Source organism: Armigeres subalbatus, chromosome 2 (genome assembly GCF_024139115.2).
Source record: "Armigeres subalbatus isolate Guangzhou_Male chromosome 2, GZ_Asu_2, whole genome shotgun sequence".
Classification (NCBI taxonomy): Eukaryota; Metazoa; Arthropoda; class Insecta; order Diptera; family Culicidae; genus Armigeres; species Armigeres subalbatus.
The window spans coordinates 374,243,048-374,262,487 of record NC_085140.1 but is presented as its reverse complement, the minus strand read 5'-3'; the positions used below and the strand labels follow the sequence as shown (position 1 = coordinate 374,262,487).

The following is a 19,440-nucleotide window of genomic DNA, read 5'->3' as shown; positions in this document are numbered from 1 at the left end:
TTCCGCCAGCAGTTAGCCGCCCGACAAGCCGTTTCAAAAGATCTTCCAACCTTTTCTGGAAGTTCAGAAGAGTGGCCTCTGTTCCTATCCACCTTCAACGGCACCACTGCTCTGTGCGGATTCAACATGGAGGAAAATATCGTTTGCTTGCAGCGAAGCTTGAAGGCTCGAGCTTATGAAGCAGTCAAGAGCCGGCTGCTACATCCATCAAACGTCAACGGAGTTATGTCAACGCTCAAAATGCTTTTAGGGCAGCCGGAGGTGATCGTTATGGGGCCCTCCTTAGCCGTGCGGTAAGACGCGCGGCTACAAAGCAAGGCCATGCTGAGGGTGGCTGGGTTCGACTCCCGGTCCCGGTCTAGGCAATTTTCGGATTGGAAATTGTCTCGACTTCCCTGGGCATAAAAGTATCATCGTGCTAGCCTCATGATATACGAATGCAAAAATGGTAACCTGGCTTTGAAACCTCGCAGTTAATAACTGTGGAAGTGCTTAATGAACACTAAGCTGCGAGGCGGCTCTGTCCCAGTGTGGGGATGTAATGCCAATAAGAAGAAGAAGAAGGAGGTGATCGTTCATTCGATGATGTCGAAAATCAACTCTCTTCCAGCATTAAGAGAAGACAAATTAGAAATTATCGCTGTTACCATTCCGAACACCACACTCGAATCCAAAAAGTAACGACTCACGCACACAACTACTTCGTCAATGCTCACACCGAGGAAGTATCGAAAGGTCATTGCCTCCAACGCGAAAACTGCGTTTCCCGGAGTTCTCTCGCGATTCTCGCTGGGCGACGGTTCGAGATCTAGGTCTCTGTCGCCGGTGTCTACGCCAACATAAGGGTGGATGTCAAGCCAAATTGTGAGGGAAGAATGGCTGCGAGTTGAAGCATCACGAATTGCTGCACAACGAGCAGAAGAACACATCGCTGCCGTTGAATACTTCTTCGACCGACATTAGCAAATTATTGCCGAACAAGCGTCAAGAACCCATACCAGAACCAAACTGTGGCGAGCACGGATGTCATGCTCATCGGATCACCACTAGTCAGGTGTTAGGTTCCGCAAAGCTACCCATAGTGCTGCACGGGAAGCACCGATCAATCGAAACATTCGCCTTCCGGGACGACGGGTCCTAGCTTACCTTGCTCGACAAGAAACTTGCGGATGAGCTGCAGCTTGAGGGAGATGCGGCCCCGCTACGCTTGCTTTGGACTGGGGGAGCGAAGCGTCGAGAGGATGACTCAAAGCGTGTCAAGCTTGAGATAGGTTTAAAACACGACTCCAAGATGTACACAATGCAAGAAGTACGTTTAGTTGCTGAATTACTTCTTTCGACTCAGTCTATCAATGTCGAAGAGTTGTCTGAGCTATATCAACATCTCAAAGGTCTTCCGATCACCTCCTACCAAGATTTCCGGCAAAAAATTCTCATCGGAATGAAGGATCAGCACCTCAGTCTTGTTAAAAAGAGCCGCGAGGGAGCGCTGCACGAGCCGATCGCTGTTAAAACCCGGCTAGGCTGGACAATTTGTGGTGGAGGGAGTCACAACAACGCCACCAATTTAGTACACTATGTGCCAACTACCACCACCACAAAATTGATTATTGCACATTTCCACCAAAAAATCCACCACCAGAACCATGAAACCGTAATTAACGAAATTCGACAGAAAAGAGTGCCAATCATGGCAGATCTACCGGCAGCTCGACTTCATGCCTTTGCACGCCCCTTCACCCATGTCGGCGTGGATTTTTTCGGACCATAAGAGACTGTCGTCGGTCGCCGAGTAGAAAAGCGTTGGGGTATGCTGGCCACTTGCCTTACGACCCGCGCAATTCATATTGAAGTCGCCCATTCGCTAACTACCGATTCATGCATTATGGCACTGCGCAACTCCATCTCGCGAAGGGGAGGCCTAGAGCTTTGTATAACGATCGAGGTACAAATTTCATCCGGGCCAACCGAGAAATCAGAATAGTGGAGGGTATTGGCGATCATGATGAAATAATGAAGGAGTTTGTGGATGCAGAAAATAGTTGGCATTTTCTTCCTCCTTCCTCGCCGCATATAGGCGGCAGTTGGGAGCGCCTCATCGGCTGCGTGAAAAAGAATCGAGCCAACTGGGTGGCTCATTCCAGGCATCCTTCAGTGGGAAGGTGCCGCTGTCGAAGATTCCGACAGTTTCCCCGCCAACCGTCCATGATCGAACATTTTGGTCGTTCGAGCCGGATCCACGAGCGATCCGTATTCTGTGTGTTGCACCCGCAACAGGCTGAGTGCTGGCAATCTGACGGTTGCAACACCATTTTCGCACGTTGGTGTCCTTGCGGGGCCAAGCGAAGGCCCAGACTACCAGGATCAGGAAGGCACTTGATGAAGTCACCGGAGCTGGATCCGAAACACCCAGCATGGCAATGCTCGCCGTTTATTCAAAGAAAGCAATCACTTTTACAGCAAATACTGCAGCCATCACGAGAACATCATTGCGCTTACGCCAGAGGATCGGATGGAGGAGCAGATGAATTCCTACGATGCGTTCGATACACAGCACACTGAAGCTTGCGTGCTGTTGGAAGTCATCATGCAGTCGATCGCTGCCACTAGTAACACGCCATTGAGTGTGATCCCACAACCACAACCGGATTCTTCAAGGATCATTGTGCAGCAGCAATCGTAGAAGGCCCCATTCCTTCCTTCCGGAAAACCCGAAAACTGGTCACGCTTCAAGGCCATGTTTTTGGACTTCAAGAGGACGTCAACCGATTCAGATACCAAAAAGCTCTATCACCTAGATAGGGCTCTGATCTTGAGTAACTGGAGTGACCAACTCCCGCACTTTGAGTCAGAATAACTACGCGCTCGCGTGGAAAATTCTGGAAGAACGGGTTTCCTGAAAGAACCCAATTTCCTGAGCAAAAGAGTGCGGAGGTGTATTTTCCTATGCATTTTGGCTGAAACCACCATACAAACTTCAAATCAAATGCGCCAGCTTATGCAACAAGCGATTGAGCTGAAATTTTCAGAGATTGATTTTCTTACCCAAAGGCACAATCCTGAGGAGTGCCCCGTAGAATTCGACAACCTTTTGTTTCCTGGGTCAGTCTTATCCACGGTGAAGACATCGCTGCCCGTAAGGAGCCAAGGACAACTACCGAAGAATGCAGCGAACGAACGCCGCCGCCACTGAGGAACGCACGTGTGAACTCTGTGAAACTGGAGTTCATCCGGTCTTCAAGTGCGACGCCTTCCGGGAGATGACTATCGTTCAACGCCAAGCCAAGGTAAAAAGAAGTAACAAAGCTTGTTCCAATTGCCTTAGGGTGGGTCATCAAAACAGTGCGTGTTCCTCTCGATTTTCCTGTCTAACATGTAAGGCCAGGCATCATACTCTTCTCCACGTCGATAGCCTTGATCCTATTGATAATTCTATTTCTGATTGTGGCAACCTCACCCCTCCATTTATTAATTACTCGGTGAATCAAACTCCTCGTCTAAATAACGGTTTGCTTATGACAGCATTCGTTAACGTTAACGTGTTCCCTGCCGAGCATTTTTAGATTAGGTTCTCAAGTTCATCTGGTATCCAAATCGTTCGTTGATAAATTAAATTTACCAATAACTTCAGGCACAGCAGATATTGTGGGAGCCAATGGAAATAAATCAACATTGACTAGTAGTGTTAAATTACAAATGATTCCACGACATTGTAATTATGAAACTGAGATTTATTGCCTAGTTGCCGATGAGATTACGGGTTCAACCCTATCTAAATCTTTTGGCACAAAATCCTGGAAGAGTCCGCATAACATTTTCTTCGCTGATCCATCGTTCAATACCAACTACCAACACTTCAAAATGAACTACCAACACTTCAGGAAACACGTTTGGGGTGGGTTTGTGCTGGATCCGTTAAAACAGCTGTGCCACCCATTAGTTCATCGTTTGTACAATCGCATTGTGCATTCGATTCAAAGAATAATTGTGTAGAGAGGTCTGCTAGTCTAAAACAGCCTGGAAATTGTTGTCCCTCGTTTTAATTGAGGTTCGGGCCATCGAAACGTACGCCATCGAATCTGAAACAAATGGATGAGCTTCTTTAAGATCTTCTTAAAAATCTTCAAGGCTCCAAAATGTCGATTGCCGTTCATACCCATTGGCCCCCAGAAATCGAACTCAAGCGGATTTTCGCAAATTCTGTAACAAATGTTTCGGGAATTCTTCCAATAGGATATCTGACTCAGGTTCACATTCTGTAGATAACCGCAGTTCTTTCCGCCTAGGGGTGAATGTTTGCGCCCAAAGCGAACGTAATTGAATGTTTATCTACAAGTCCTAGAAAGATCACCCGAGATCCAGCATCCCATCTTACTAACCCCGAGTCGATCGCGGGTGTTTCGGTCCCCTTCCTAGTAATAACATTGTTTTGAAAATGAACACGCACTCCTCATTCAAATGGCAACAGTTTTCCCGCCAACCGTCCGTGATCGGACAGATAAATCGAGGTATAAATTAGAAAATTACACTCAGGAATATCTAATTGAATTCCTGTAGAAATTTCCGAAGGGATTCCTAAAACAATCGAAAGAATACCTGAATGATGTTCTAAAGAAATTCCAGGAATTTCTTCTTAGAGGGATTTATTAAGGAATCACTGGAAGAACTTATTTTAGAAATTCTTGAAATAATTGCTGAAGCAATTTATTAAAACAGTTCGAATAAATTTCCAACGAAGTTATAAAGATGCAAGACTTAGTGTTCATTAAGATTTTTCTTTTTTAAGATTTTCCTATAGTAATTTTCAAACCAATTCCTTAGGAAAATTCTGAAGGAATGCATAGAATTCCTTCTTTGAATTTTTAAAGGAATATCTTGATACACTTACAAAACAATTTCTGTATCGATCTTTGAAGTAATTTCCTGAGAATTTTCCGAAAGAATCCCTGGAGGAAATTCCAAAGGAATTCTTAGAAGAGCGTACAGAGAAATTAAAAAAAAATCAAGTTCCTTTAGGAATTTGTTCGGTAACTCCTGAAGAGAGTTTTAGCGAAAATACGGGAGCCGATAAAATGAAATACCTGAAAGAATTTCTGAGTGTATTTTCTAAAAGAGTTCTTAGACAAAGTTTGGAAGAAATTGTCTAATGAATTCCTAAAGAAATTTCTGAAGATTTTTTTAGATTCATTTGCGAAGGATTTGGAGGTCGATGGAATTCCTGGAGGATTTTTAAAGGTATTCCTGAAAGAACTTCTGTAAGACTAATCGCATTAATTGCGATAGCATTGGGTAGCTTTTTACGAAAAAACATGTGGAAGATTTTACGAACGAACTCTTGGGTAAATTCATGATATATCACCTGGATAAACAAAATTCTGGAGAAATTTCCGAAGCAACTCCTGAAGTGAGAAGTGAGAATGATGAGTCGACTGCAAACCCGATATTTTTGGATTTTTATTTTTGGCATGAAGTCTTAATTCCAGATTCAAAACGGGGTTTTGTTTTACAACTGTTCGGATTTTCGCAGAAATTTCCGAAGGAATTCCTTCAGATGTCTCCGGCGAAATTCTTGCAGGAGTTTTTGAAGCAATTTCCGAATGAATTCCTGTAGAAATCGTGAAGTTTATATAAAAATTCCAGTAGTATTTGTGTAAAAATTCCATAGGAAAATCTTTCGTAGATTCCTTTAAGGTGACTCGGGAGGCACTAATCACCATGTTATTTTTCCTATCTTTTGTCTCTTTCTAGCATTTTCACCTCGCAACTTTGGGGCGGCGTATTTCGGTTTTCAGTTGTTTGATGTAATTGTAAATGTATCAGCATGTAGATCACGGTAAGCACGCGTCAGTGATATTTGTTCAAAATCATATTTGTTGTGAAAAAAAAATAAAGCATTCAATGATGAAAATGATGACGATTTGATGATTGTTTGTGCTTCCCGTGTCACCTTAATAGTTCTTTAATAAATTTCCTCAAAAATTAATTAAGAAAATATTTTTATTTTTGTTTAGAAATTCCTGCAGGATTTTTTTTCAAAATTTCTCGGGAAAACACTCCAGATTTTTTTCTGGAACTCCCCCAGGAATAATTTATAAAATTCCCCCGTATTTTATTTGAATATTCCTCAGGGATTCTTTCATAAAACCTGCCGAAAGGCCTTCATAAATATCTCCAGAAATTGTTTCAGTAAAAGAAGGTAGTATTCGTTTCATTGTTCATTGTTTCATTGTTCTGGAAAATTATTGAAGAATGAAATAGGAAATCCTAATGAAGTTTTTGTAGGAGTTTCTAACAGAAATTCAAAATGATTTTCTGAAGGAATTTCTAACGAATTCTCGAAAGAATTCTCAACAGAATTTCCAAAGGATTCCTAAAAAAATTCTAAAGGATTATTTACAAGATTCCTGAAAGAATGCTCAAAAGAAAATTTTAAAATGATTTTTTGAAGGTCTAGATTAAATTCTAGAAGACTTGCTAAAAAAATCGGGAGGAATGGCCGAAGAAATTCCTATAAGAATTTTCGAAAGGATTCATGCAGATCTGAAGAAGGATTTCCCCTTAAGAAATTTTCGCCTAAATCAATTTCCGTAGGTATTCCTGAGACATTTCTAAAAGAATTCTTAAAAAGAAATTTTCGAATGACTTTCGAATTTTTCTTATAATTCCTTGATTGAATTTTCGAGGAATTCCCAATGGAATCTCCCAATTTTTTATTCGGAGTTACAATTAATTTTATCAATATTTTTGAAAATACCTTTCTAAATCTCCTCGAAAATTGCTTCAGAAAATCCTTCGGAATTTCTTCTAGGGATTCCTTTTAAAATTCCTTTACAATTTTTTCTAATATTTTAGTATTTTTTTTCCATTAGAATTTATTTTGGAATTCATACGGAAAACCTTTCAGAAATTCTTTTAAGAATAACACGGAAATTGTTTCAGGAAATCCGAAATTCTTCAAGGAGAATTCTTTTTATGAATTTCATTGTGAATTCCTTTGAAAACTGCCCTAGGTATTCCTGCAGAAATTGAGTTAGGAACTCCTACAAATTTGTTTTTTAAGGAATTGCATTAGCAATTATTTCAGGATGTTGTCAAACAAATTCTTTTATTGATTCTTAAAAAAAATCCTTCCGAAACTCTAGAGAGAAAATCTTGGAATTCCTTTGAATTTTCACTCAGGAATTTCTTCAGAAATACATTCAGAAATTCTTTTAAGAATCCTTCGGAAATTACTTCAAGAAAAACCCCCTGCCCAGGGGGGTTTTCAATGCCCTCTTGCAATTCTACAGAGAAGAACCAATCAAGCGCTAAAACTCTTTGTAATGAATGAAAAAAAGTGCTTTCTTTATTAAAAAAGCTCAAGGGCTTGGGAGCGTTTTTGTTCAGATACCGAACTATATAAAGGAAATCTTCGGAAATAGCTCAACATATAAAATTGAGTTGGACCTCACTGAAGTTGATGTTCAGTTGAATCACTTGACAGTTCGATCGCAAAAACCAATTAAAAGGCTGGAGCAAATTGCAAAATTGAGTAGGTACATTGAGTTGTACAAGTCGTGAGCAACTTTTCTTCCTTTTAGTCTAACTTTTACTTAGATGATTGCGCTTATTCGAAAATGCCTTCAGGCCAAGAAACGATACTCAACGATAATAATTACAATCAAGTTATCGATTATTATTGCAACTTACTATATTTCAAAAGTATACAACACAACCATGACTGACAAGAGAGTACGTGAGAAAAAAAAAGTATTTCAAGTCACCAATTGAACAATTCTTTTTCTACCCTAATTCACAAAAACCTTCCTCTGAGTCTAGAATTACGAAGCACGAGAACCGTGTGAGTTTTCCTCTAATTTCAATAGTGGTTCGCACCACCGAAGATAATTATGACAGAAAAATGTCCGCCTCTTACCTGTTTGTTATTGTTGCGTGATTTCTCATTGGTCCCGTTGGCCAGCGCATTTAGCTTCTCGCTCGACGAGGAAGGTTGTATTTGCTGTTGCTGCGGAGGCTGCTTTTGGGCCCCTTCCTTCTGCTGGACCACCGTCCCATTCTGGGTCTCCTCCAAGGCCATCGTTGTTTAACGATGTTTTTTTTTTCTTCCTTCTATGAACTTTAGCACGGGTTCGATCAAATCGTAAACGTAAAATTTCTTCTCACTTGTGTCACTTTCACATATACTCTTTAGAATTCAGCCTTGGCCGATGTCGTCACCACTCTCGGGTCAGGTTGCTAACAAAGGAAAGATTATTGATTTTTCTCATCCTCCAGAGTGCAGAAACAACAGTAGCCACACGGTCGTAGATAAACCGCGATTCCGATTGCGACGGGCACTTAAAACTACTTTTTTCTATGCATTTGTGTCTTCCACAACATACATGCGCTGCCACTGTCTGTCGAACGACGGACCCCGATTTCACCCCGTGCACGCAATATTTATTTTAATCGGAATACAGCAGAAAATAGCCGCTATGAGGAACCGACTAATTCTTGGATTGGTATTCTTTTCGTTTCTTCTTAGCAAACAAAAAACTACAGTTCAGGGTGCCTCAGGAAACCCAATGGTGAAAACATTATGGTGCACAACCGTGACAAGAAACTTGCATATTAGGGAGCTTTTTGTACTATTTTAAAATTTTAATTGAAAAAGGAGTCAGGAATTGAAAGAAAAGGTAAGAATGAACATCCTTAAAAAGGACATTTACGCAAAGTTTAAACTTATAACCGATTGAAGTAGATTTCCGGATGCTAACAACTTCACGATTGAACACCATGACTCAGTCAACAACTAAGTTTTGGGCACCCTTCCCTAGCCACGATATGTTGTGCTTTTGAATGCTCCCTTCTTCCACAATCACTTCTCCTTGGGGTACCACAGCAATGTGCCTGTTCTTGGTGGCTGCCACCACGATACGCCTCGTCGACTCAACTCAAACGCCGACGACTGGTCGGTCGATGAGTATGTTTTGGATGCTTCTTTCTTCTTTGTTTATGCCACCACTCGTTCCACCAGGCACTCCCCTTCGGACTACGATTGCTTCCTAAAATATCACACTATTTCACTCAAATCTACTGATTTGGCTTTGTACTCCGTTCCTGCTGATTTCTTAGCTTAATACGCCTTTTTCACATGATTTAATTGATTTTACTCGATTCCAATTTGTTAGTATTTGAGAAATTTTATGTTACACTCTTCGTTGGGTACCGTACGTCTATCTCCTTCAATGTTAGTTGCGGCTTCTATGTTCATGATGATGAGTAAAATAACAAAGGCAAAAAGAGTACTCCCAATCCAAGATTTTTTATATGTATCCCCCATCTATGCAGTAATTATAGTGGTTTTTAACTCAGAAGAATCGTCATGAAACTATCTTAATGAACATCCTTGTTTTTAGTTATTTTCTGTAAATCTCGTTTAGAAGTATGAACAAAATCCGGTATAAAAATCCTAGGTAATAATTATTTAGTACTAATTACATAGGCTAATGTAGAAGTCAACAATTAAAACAGTCGAACAAACAACAAATGATTAAATAAACATGTGAATCTTTTTAAGTTTATTTATATGGATAAAATTATATTAAAGAACTTTCTCAACGATTTTTCTTCAATATACATTCCAGCACGTTCCTGTAAGTTTGATTTGAACAGCTTTGACTAATCCTGTTTACTCAAATTTTGAAAAAATCATGAGTTGAAACCCAATTTTAGAAACTAGTTTTGAAGATTTTCAAACTGATTGCAATTTTTTGCACTAAATCTTCTTTGTATAGTTTACATCTAGTAACAGTTTGAGCTATTGAAATCTCTGCAACTAGTGTATACAACCAAAGCTGTTAGTTAAAAAAAAAACATTTATTTATAACTATACTAAAATTTGACGTTGCTCTGTTCTGTGTTGCTCAAATTTATAATTACAATTACAATATAAAATATTGACCAAGTAGTGATCTACTGTTTCCAGCAAACTAAATTCCGCTTTTGAGCCACTGTGCAAACTTACAAAATCTTATACTGTTTCTTCGGTATTCTTTTAACCCACGGTCGAAACAGCCTTCGAAACTTTACTTCCGAATCGCACGAAAAATATAATTCTCTCCAGCAATCACCACCGATCCACTACAATCCGGAATTTGAACTCCCGATTTTCTCCGGTACCTAATAAACAAGGTGACCAAAACTGCTCCCCCCGAAAAAAAAAGAGTTCACTCTTCCTGCAGGCGCGGTTTTACTGTCCGTCGTCGTAACGCATCACTGAACAAAAACTCTTTCTTCCTCCACAAGACCAGCGCGTATGTAGGAGTGGTCACGCACGGGTCACCGACGGAAACCGCTGCGAAAATCCCGACTTTTCCGCAAATAAAAAGCGCCCGAGTTTCACTTTTTTCCGCACAAAATAAATTTCAGGGGTTTCTTCTTCCTCTGCACACTATTTTTATTATTTTCTCTCCTGCAACATCCAAACACCAAGATTTTTGTAGCGACGTTTCCCCTCCGCTGAAAGTAACGACCGACGCAAGCAAGCTCTTTCCGAAGACTGAACGACGACGGCTTTGCACAATCGATGAATCGAACCGAAGCGCAGTTCCGTGCGATGAATGGGAGGGTACCGTTTGTTTACGTGCGTCAGCGTCGCTGACTGGCTTCGATGTCGGCGGATGAACATCCACTACTGTTCATCAATGAGTGGCGAGGGGTATCGTTTGGTGTCAGACTTTCCGAGTTTACGAGAAAAATACACCAAGCACCGTTATGAATTGGTCGTTTGTGGCACCAGAAGACCCTTCCGTCTTTTGGTTTACTGCATAGTGGGTCAGAGACGAATAAAATTCCATCAGAAATTGATGCAACAATAACAATAGAGTACTGCATGATGACGATTGATAAGGAATATTGATGTCTTCTGTGATTGATTTATGGTAGAAATCAAAGCATTGTACTGGAATATTAAGATCAAAGTGATTTTGAACAAAAATTATAAATGTTTCCGGCTCATCGATTTTAATTCTAAAACCCTGTAAATAAGCTCATTGAACTGTCTTTGGTTTATGAAGAGAGTATTCTAAATAAACAAAATTTAATCAGTCATTCAAACATTGAAATCAACATGGAATAAGGCAAAACAATTATTGGCAATTAAAAGTGAAGCTAGTGTCGTTTTCTCTTTGAAATCATACTACTCAAGGCAGTAATATAGTGAAACGATGTACCAACAAATAATGAACAATCCTTCAACATAGATACCTGCTACAAATTCAACTCTTATGACTTGTGCTCAATTAAATTCAAAATATTCTTTGACAATCATGCGATTTCAATTAGTATGTAGGGGGAAAGACGGCTTTGGCAGGTTTTGTTCTATTATTGTCAGGGGGGTTTTTGTCGACCAAATTTTATGAAATTTGGCCACAATATTCTTTGATATGCAAAGAATGTTTAGGCCAAATTTGAGCATAGTCAATCATAAAAAACCCTGCCAATAATAGAACAAAACCTGCCAAAGCCGTCATTCCCCCTACATAAAAAATTGAAATATTTCATCAACAGTTTTAGAATTAGTTATAATTGCTAAAGCATCCTTTAGAAAATGAAATGTATGGAGCCCGTAATCCCTGCTGGAAACTTGTACGGTTGGTCAAGGCGACGATGGATTGGGTGATGTGTGTCTTGGAGGAAGTACAACCTGTTTGGTTGATGGTCTAAGAGTAACTAACGTTTATTTCAATTATTAATTCTATGAATTACAAAATCATGGCATGCTAATCATCGTGCTTGATACACCTTCAACACTCCTCCTCAAGAACGGTGCTAGTGCAGGCCAATCTGTTCTCTCATCTTGTGTAGCTTGACACGGCCAAGGGGTTTTGTCAGCATGTCAGCCAACATTTCCTCCGTCGGACAATACTTGACCTTCAAGACTCCAGTTTTTGCCAAATCTCGAACAAAATTGTACTTCGTGTCAATATGCTTTGTTCGTCTATTGTCGCCTTCAGTGCTTAGCATACTTATACAGCTCTGGTTATATTCGTGGTTGATCGCTGGTTGCTGGATGTCTTCGCCAAGTTCTCGCATCAGTTTAAAAATCCAGATTAACTCCTTGCTCGCTTCTGCCAGTGCAACGTATTCCGCCTCGGTGGACGATAATGTTACGCACTCTTGTTTCCGTGCCGTCCAGCTAATCGTACCGTTGCCAAGCATAAACAAAAATCCCGAGTTAGACTTCCTGTCTGAACGATCACCGGCCCAATCTGCATCCGCGTATCCTTTGATGTCACCACAACCACCTAGCTTTAGTTTTAGTTTCGCAGTTTCTTTCAAATAACGCAATGCCCTTTTTGCTTCTGTCCAATCGCTCTCTGTAGGCTTACTAACTTTACGACCTAGGATGGACGCTGTAATAGCCAGATCCGGCCGAGTGCATACGGCGACGTAGAGCAAAGCGCCTACCAGACTCTGATACTTGTCGTTGGTGTTCATTATTTTCTCCTCCTTTTGCTCTGCAGTGACGTATCCAGGGTCCATCGGAATTGATGATGATTTGGCTTGTTCCATCCCAAATTTCACAAGCATTTTCTCAATATATTTTTCTTGATTTATCAGAAAGCTTCCGTCTTCTTTCCGTTCAACACGTATGCCAAGATAACTATTTATATCACCTAGGCATGATATTTTGAAATTTCGTTCTAGATGCTTCCGTATTCGCTCGTACTCTTCGTTATCGTTGGTGACGATCAACATATCATCTACGTATAGCAGAATAAAGGACAAACCTCCATTCCTTTTTACGTAAAGACATCTATCCGCTTCAGATGCTTCGTATCCAATCTGCTTTAGAACATCGGTGATCGTCTTATTCCACACTCTTCCAGCTTGTTTTAAGCCGTATAGACTCCTCCTTAAAAGACATACCTCTTCAAGGTTTTCGGTTTCGTATCCGGGTGGTTGGCGCATATAGATGGTTTCCGAGAGCTCACCATACAGATACGCAGTTTTGATATCGATGTGCTTTACTTGCATCCTGCGACGTGCTGCTACCGATAAGAGTGCTCGGAATGTGGTGTGTTTCGCAACCGGCGCATAAACCTCGTCGTAATCTGTGCCGAACTTTGCCGGGCTTTGTACCTAGCTACATTTCCGCAATCGTCAAATTTCTTTTTGAAAATCCTCCGACACCCTACCGACTTACGGTTCGAGGGTAGGCTCACAATGTCCCATGTGGAGTTTTCGCAAAGGGCAGCATATTCTTCATCCATCGCGTTCTTCCAATGTTCTCGCTCTGGACAAGCTAGTGCTTCTGCTATCGTTCTCGGCTCGAACCATTGACTTACCAGACTGCTCGTTTCACGGAATCGGAGCGGTGGTAAACTTTTATTCTGTCTGCTTGACACACGTATCGGCGTGCTTGTTGACGGCAGTTCACACGGTGCGTTGAGGGGACGTTTGTGTTGTTCGTTTAGTGTGGTGTCAAAATACTGCTCGGCAGACATATCACTGCGATCATTACTTTCTTCGCAATCAGTTATTGGTTCCTCTTCATCGTCGGTTGTCTTACTGAGAACGTCCCCTGCAACGATAGGAAATGGATTCAAATGGGAGTTGTCACTCGATGGGAAACGGTATTCAGTGATACTTCCATTGTTATCTTCTTCTTGTTGAACACAGGTGGTTGGCATGAAACGGGCATCTCTGCTATTGATGATAATGCTGGTACTCCTGTCCAAAAATCGATACGCCTTCTGCTGCGACGAATAACCAACGAAAGTCATCTTCCGCGCTGCTGCATCCAACTTCGTTCGGTTTTGCTTTGGGATCCACACGTACGCATCAACACCAAATATCTGCAAGTGACTCAGGTCCGGTTTTTGGCCCCACCATGCTTCACAGGGTGTTGTCTCCAGTGAGCTAGTAGGTAGTCGATTTTGGAGATAATTTGCTGTATTAATAGCCTCCGCCCAGTATTTCGTCGGTAGCCTTGCGTCCAACAGCATGCACCGTGCCATTTCGTTCAAAGAGCGATTTTTGCGTACGGCTGTTCCATTTTGCTGCGGCGTGTATGGTGTGGTAAACTGCGGCCTAATCCCTTCTTGCTTGAAAAATTTCTCCAGAAACCTGTTCTTGAACTCACCACCATTATCAGAACCCACGATCTTCGGTGGCTTCCCGAAAGTGGTCTTCATTTCCATTACGAAGTCTTTCAACTTCTTTTCAGCATCAGATTTCTCCCGTAGAAAATACACGGTAGTGTATCGAGAACAGTCGTCGGTGATTGTGAGATAATATCGACATCCTCCTGGTGTAACGTTTTTCATCGGACCGCATACGTCAACGCTGACTAAATCCAAAGGCCTATCAGATCGCTTCTCGATTTTCTTTGGAAATGGGAGTCGAGCAAATTTCCCTTCGCGGCAACATTCACATACGGACCGTATACCACAATCATCAAGTTCAATACCGGTTGCCAACTGCTTTCGAAATACTTTTTGAACCGCGTCGTTATTTCGATGACCCATTTTCCTGTGCCACACGTGCTGACAATTTTCCGTATGATTCTGAGCTTCAACCTTCATTGCGTTGTGAGCGTTCTTGATGCAATACAAACCACCAGACAAAAACGCCACAGCTGCTACTTGTATACCCTTCATGATTTTGCAGCATTCAGAATCGAAAATCACTTTGGCTTCTTTGGCAACTAGCTTGCGCACCGAGATTAGATTGGCTTCCAAATTCGGTACGAACAAAGTATCTGAAAGTGTAATGGTGCGTTTGTTACCTTTCAGATCGCAGCAGTCTACTATGCATGTTCCTTTGCCTTTTGATGCTGTCATTGTTCCGTCGGCAAGCGTGATGTTTTCGACGATGGTTTCATCCAGTGCTAGGAAGAAAATCCGGTCGGCACACATGTGCGACGTTGCCCCAGAGTCCACGATCCAACTTCCGGTTTTACTACTTTCGTTTACGGTGAATGCACAGTTCTCAGACTTCACTTCACGTACTGCTTTCGCTTTCGAAGGGATATTTCGATGTTTCTGGTCGCTCTTTGGGTCCGATCCTTGATCACTTGCTAGTTTTCGGCATTCTTTCTGCTTATGCCCTGGCCTTTTACAGTAGTGACAGATGATTGTCTTCTTGCCGCATCCAGCTCTCAGTACGGCTTCGTTGTAGCTTCCCTGCTTTGACGCTTCGTCGATCAGCTTGGTTTTAACGAGCTCCAACGTCAGTTCATCATCCGCTCGGCTCTCCAACGCAGTTGTTAGAGTATTAAACGTTTTTGGAAGACTGCTTAGCACCAAGGCAACCTGTAGCTTTTCGTCTAGTTTTAATCCTGCCACAGAAAGACGATCGAAAACTTCCTCCATCTCGTTCACGTGCTTTTCCATGTTCTCACCTTCACTATAACGCTTGGCTATCAAATTCCGCAAAAATGATAACATTATCTTCCAGCTTTGTCTGCTAAACATGGCAACGCCCTTATCTTCGCCCCCAGGGGCCAGCAGCTTTCTTCTTTTCATGTCCACGTCGAGTAAACGCTTCTTCACAAAAGCCATTGTAACACTGGTTGGAAGCGTTTCGATTGCAGTCACTACTAAATCAAACGACGGTGGCAGCGTCAACAACAAATGACAAACCGCGTCGGAGTCTTCAACAATCGCACCACTTTCCTTCAACTTCCGAATCAAACGATCAAACTTCAGCAGATGTTACGAAAAACTACCACTAGCATCCTCCACATATGTAAGGTACCCCGGGGCAAGTGGGACCTAAAAAAACGCTAGTTCCGCAAAATTGTTAACGCATACTTAGGAAACAGGGTATTTAAGAACATTAAGGTGGTTATACAACAAAGCCACAAATCGGCCATCTTGGAAACCACGTGCTTTTTATATTGATTTTTCAAGAGCACGAATTGAGAGAACAACAACGCCCATGGGGATCACAACATCTGTAGATCGTTTGATTACTCATGCTAAGCAATCGACTTTAATTTCAGCATTGTACACAAAATATTACGCTGGTTTTGAACTTTTGATAATAGGAGTAGAAAACCGTGTGGTGAATTTGAAATTCACCACATGGCTTGATTGTATAATCACCTTAACCACGGATACATCATTAAATGCTTCCATTGTTGAAGCGTAGAGGTGTTGGAAGCCATTTATTCAATTACAAAAATATTGGTAGCGCTAGCAATAAATTTACCTTCAGGACCCACTTATCCCTTCAAACGGGGCAAGTGGGACCTATTCTGTTTTCTACTGTCGAACGAAACTATTTTGAGGAACCTAGATATAATGTTCATATTATTTCTGAGTATAAGAACTTCAGAAAAAACGTTTTTTATTAGGCGATGCGCAGTGTTTTTAATTTGTAACAGAACAAAATTGCCAATTTATGTGTTACCTTCATCGCGATGATGGGGCTGCCACCTTAGGTATAGCTGACGCGATACAGCATTTCGTTAATCAGCCCCTGGGTACCAGGCAGACGCTGTTTGAGCCGCACCTCCTGGTGAACAGACGCTCGAGGCGTACCTTCTCACTCTAGCTGATGTCAGAAGGACAACAGTGCCCAGGCTGCACTACCAGCTAAGTACACAACCCTTAGCTGGCGGTCTTTTGTCATCGGACGACCCGTGGAAGCGTGAGATAGGGACTTGTGGGGACCAGAGCTCTGTTGGGCGCTCCTTCTTTGATATCAACCCACCATTTTGCAGCCCCCCCCTGATACGGCTGATTCGTATAACCACAGACAAACAGACGTAACACATTGAACATTCACTCATCAAATTCATCGTCGTATACACACTAATGACATCTGTAGTTTTCACTAAGTTGGGCAAATCACGCACCAGATGGCGTTAGTGAGCAAACGTCAAACTCGAGCAAATCCGATGCGCACGCCACGAGTGATCAATTGACCAACTAATGAATATTTTATTTGACCAGCAAATTAGTGAACGATGGGAATTTGACGAGTGTTATGTCTGTTTGTCTGTGGTATAACGTTGGACGGATCGAAATCAAGTGTAAGGGTTGCGGATGAAATATCGACGTCATTTGTTACCTTAGATGGATTAAAGCAGGGTGATGCACTCTCGAACCTACTGTTCAATATAGCGCTCGAGGGAGCGATTAGGAGATCTGGTGTGCAAAGAAGCGGTACCATTATCACAAAATCGCATATGCTCCTGGGATTTGCGGACGATATCGATATTATCGGAATTGATCGCCGTGCCGTGGAAGAGGCTTTTGCGCCTTTTAAGAGGGAGACAGCGAGGATTGGACTCACGATCAATACCAGCAAAACGAAGTACATGGTCGCTGGCAATCAACGTGGGTTCATTAGTGGTGGTGGTAGCGAAATAGTGCTGGATGGTGAAAAATTTGAAGTGGTAGAAGAATTTGTGTATCTTGGAACATTAGTGACGTGCGATAATGATGTTACCCGCGAGGTGAAAAGGCGTATTGCAGCTGCAAATAGGGCTTATTACGGACTTCGTAACCAACTTAAGTCCCGTAGTCTGCAAACGAAAACAAAACTCGCGCTGTATACTACTCTGATTCTTCCGGTGGCTTTATACGGCCATGAGACATGGACGTTAAAGGAGGCTGATCGGAGAGCTCTCGTAGTGTTTGAGCGTAAGGTGCTGCGGACAATACTCGGCGGTAAACAGGAGAACGGTATCTGGCGGCGTCGCATGAATCACGAATTGTACCAGGTGTATAAAGGACTGGATATTATTGCTTTATACAACACGGCAGACTACGGTGGGCTGGTCACGTTGTTCGTATGCCGGAAGAACGTCAAGCGAAGATAATATTCAGTAGAGAACCTGAAAGAGGCCGCAGGCTTCGTGGAAGGCCGCGTACACGATGGCTTTTGCAGTTGAAGAGGACCTGAGGGCGCTCAATGTTCAGGGCGACTGGAAGCGATTGGCCCAGGATCGAGCCCAGTGGAGAAGGATACTCCATTCGGCGTAGGTTCATCGAAGAGCTGTAGCCCATCAAGTAAGTTATAGCCATTGCTCTTCTTCATGCGGGAGATAATTTACAGAATGCAAAATACACATTTGGTAATTAACTGTACAATACTTTCTAACATCGAAATCAAATTGCAACTGATTCAGATCCATATGATAGATATATAGATATGATAGATATATGAATGACGAAGTTTTTTCTCACTAGACAACTATCTAAAAACTGTTAAAATAGCTTTTCGGAAATGTTGTTCAAATATGTCCCACTTGCCCCATGTATGTGAAAACTCAAGGGCAAATAAAAATTGCCGATTTTGGCTTTAATTAAAAATTTCAAATCGTTTTCGATGTCACACAATTATTTAATTGCTCAAAACATTCACTTTCCACATCAATGATAAATTTAGAAATGACTATTTAGTTTGAAATACATTGAAATAAAATAAAAGTGATAGATTTTCTCGGTTAAACTAAAGTCATGATCAAGCAATAGCATTAGTATGGTGCCTTAAAAGGTTTTGATTCCAAATATTTTTGTGTCGGGTGAATTCGTTGATAGTTCTGCTTCATCTTCCTAGAACATTGTTACCATCTAAAACGTTCATCGATTCATCTGCAGTCATAGTACCCACTTACCCCGTATTTCCACTTGGCCCGAAGTACCTTACTTCAATGTGAGGAGCTGTTTCCGGATAAACAATCGTCCGGCAACACCGCGACGCTCAAACACCGCCTTTAGCGCGTCTTCTATTTTCTTCGGAGTCGCACAGTCTTCCACAAGTCAGCAATCGCTTGAATTATCACAGCTTTGCACTTCTCTCCGCAGCTCTTCGTTCTACTTTTTTTTTTCTTCTCTGACTTTACACTAGCGTTATCGTCTACCATAAGTTTCAACTCGTCGATCTCACTCCGATCTGATCCAGCAGATCAAACGTGTCGAGAACGGTTTCCATCCGGAACTTTCAGTTGTGGAAGCCGGACCCGTCAAACGCGGCGATTTTCACTTTCTCGTCCATACCTGGGCCCATAACCTGTTGGAGAGCGCACAACAATGGACAACAAACGTACAGCGGGCCGAGAAAGCGAATTGGGAACGTCGGAACGAAAGAAAGAATACAACCAATCAGTTGGACTTTACACAAACGAATACAATTATTAATTATTTACATTTGTCATAAACAATAAATTCGACAACACATCAACACTGTGTTCATTTCGCATATCAACATTGAGTTGTCTCGATTGTGAAGAGTGACGATTGCACGCTAAAGTTAATTTCAACAGATCACTCAAAAGTTCTCGCACTTCAGCTTGTCGCCTTTCTTGTTGATGGGTCATATGACTCCTTCACAGATTCTGACTATCTGTGCAGACATGTGGCCAGATTTTCCGGTAGAATCTTAACCAGCTGATTTGATGTTTTTGAGCTATTGGTTGACATCCTTAACTTTTTAACCAGC

At 41.8% G+C, this 19,440-nt stretch overlaps 1 protein-coding gene across 9 annotated transcripts in view; it reads right to left on the bottom strand.

Annotated features, from left to right (window-relative positions):
- The window catches only part of LOC134213104 (ankyrin-3-like), a 305,479-nt gene extending 294,923 nt beyond the window's left edge, over positions 1 to 10,556 (bottom strand). For 4 of the 9 annotated variants that reach the window (XR_009979402.1, XM_062691712.1, XM_062691710.1 and 1 more), the window contains exons 1-2: positions 10,007 to 10,556; positions 7,916 to 8,235 (exon numbers count right to left, since the gene is read on the bottom strand). Coding sequence is in view for 8 of the 9 variants with exons in the window: in XM_062691712.1 (XP_062547696.1) it covers positions 7,916 to 8,077 (162 nt within the window). In the remaining variant the exon portion in view is untranslated. The remainder of the gene's footprint in view (positions 1 to 7,915; positions 8,236 to 10,006) is intronic. The other 5 variants (XM_062691715.1, XM_062691713.1, XM_062691714.1 and 2 more) reach the window with 3 other exon arrangements.
- Between the last annotated feature and the right edge of the window lie 8,884 nt (positions 10,557 to 19,440).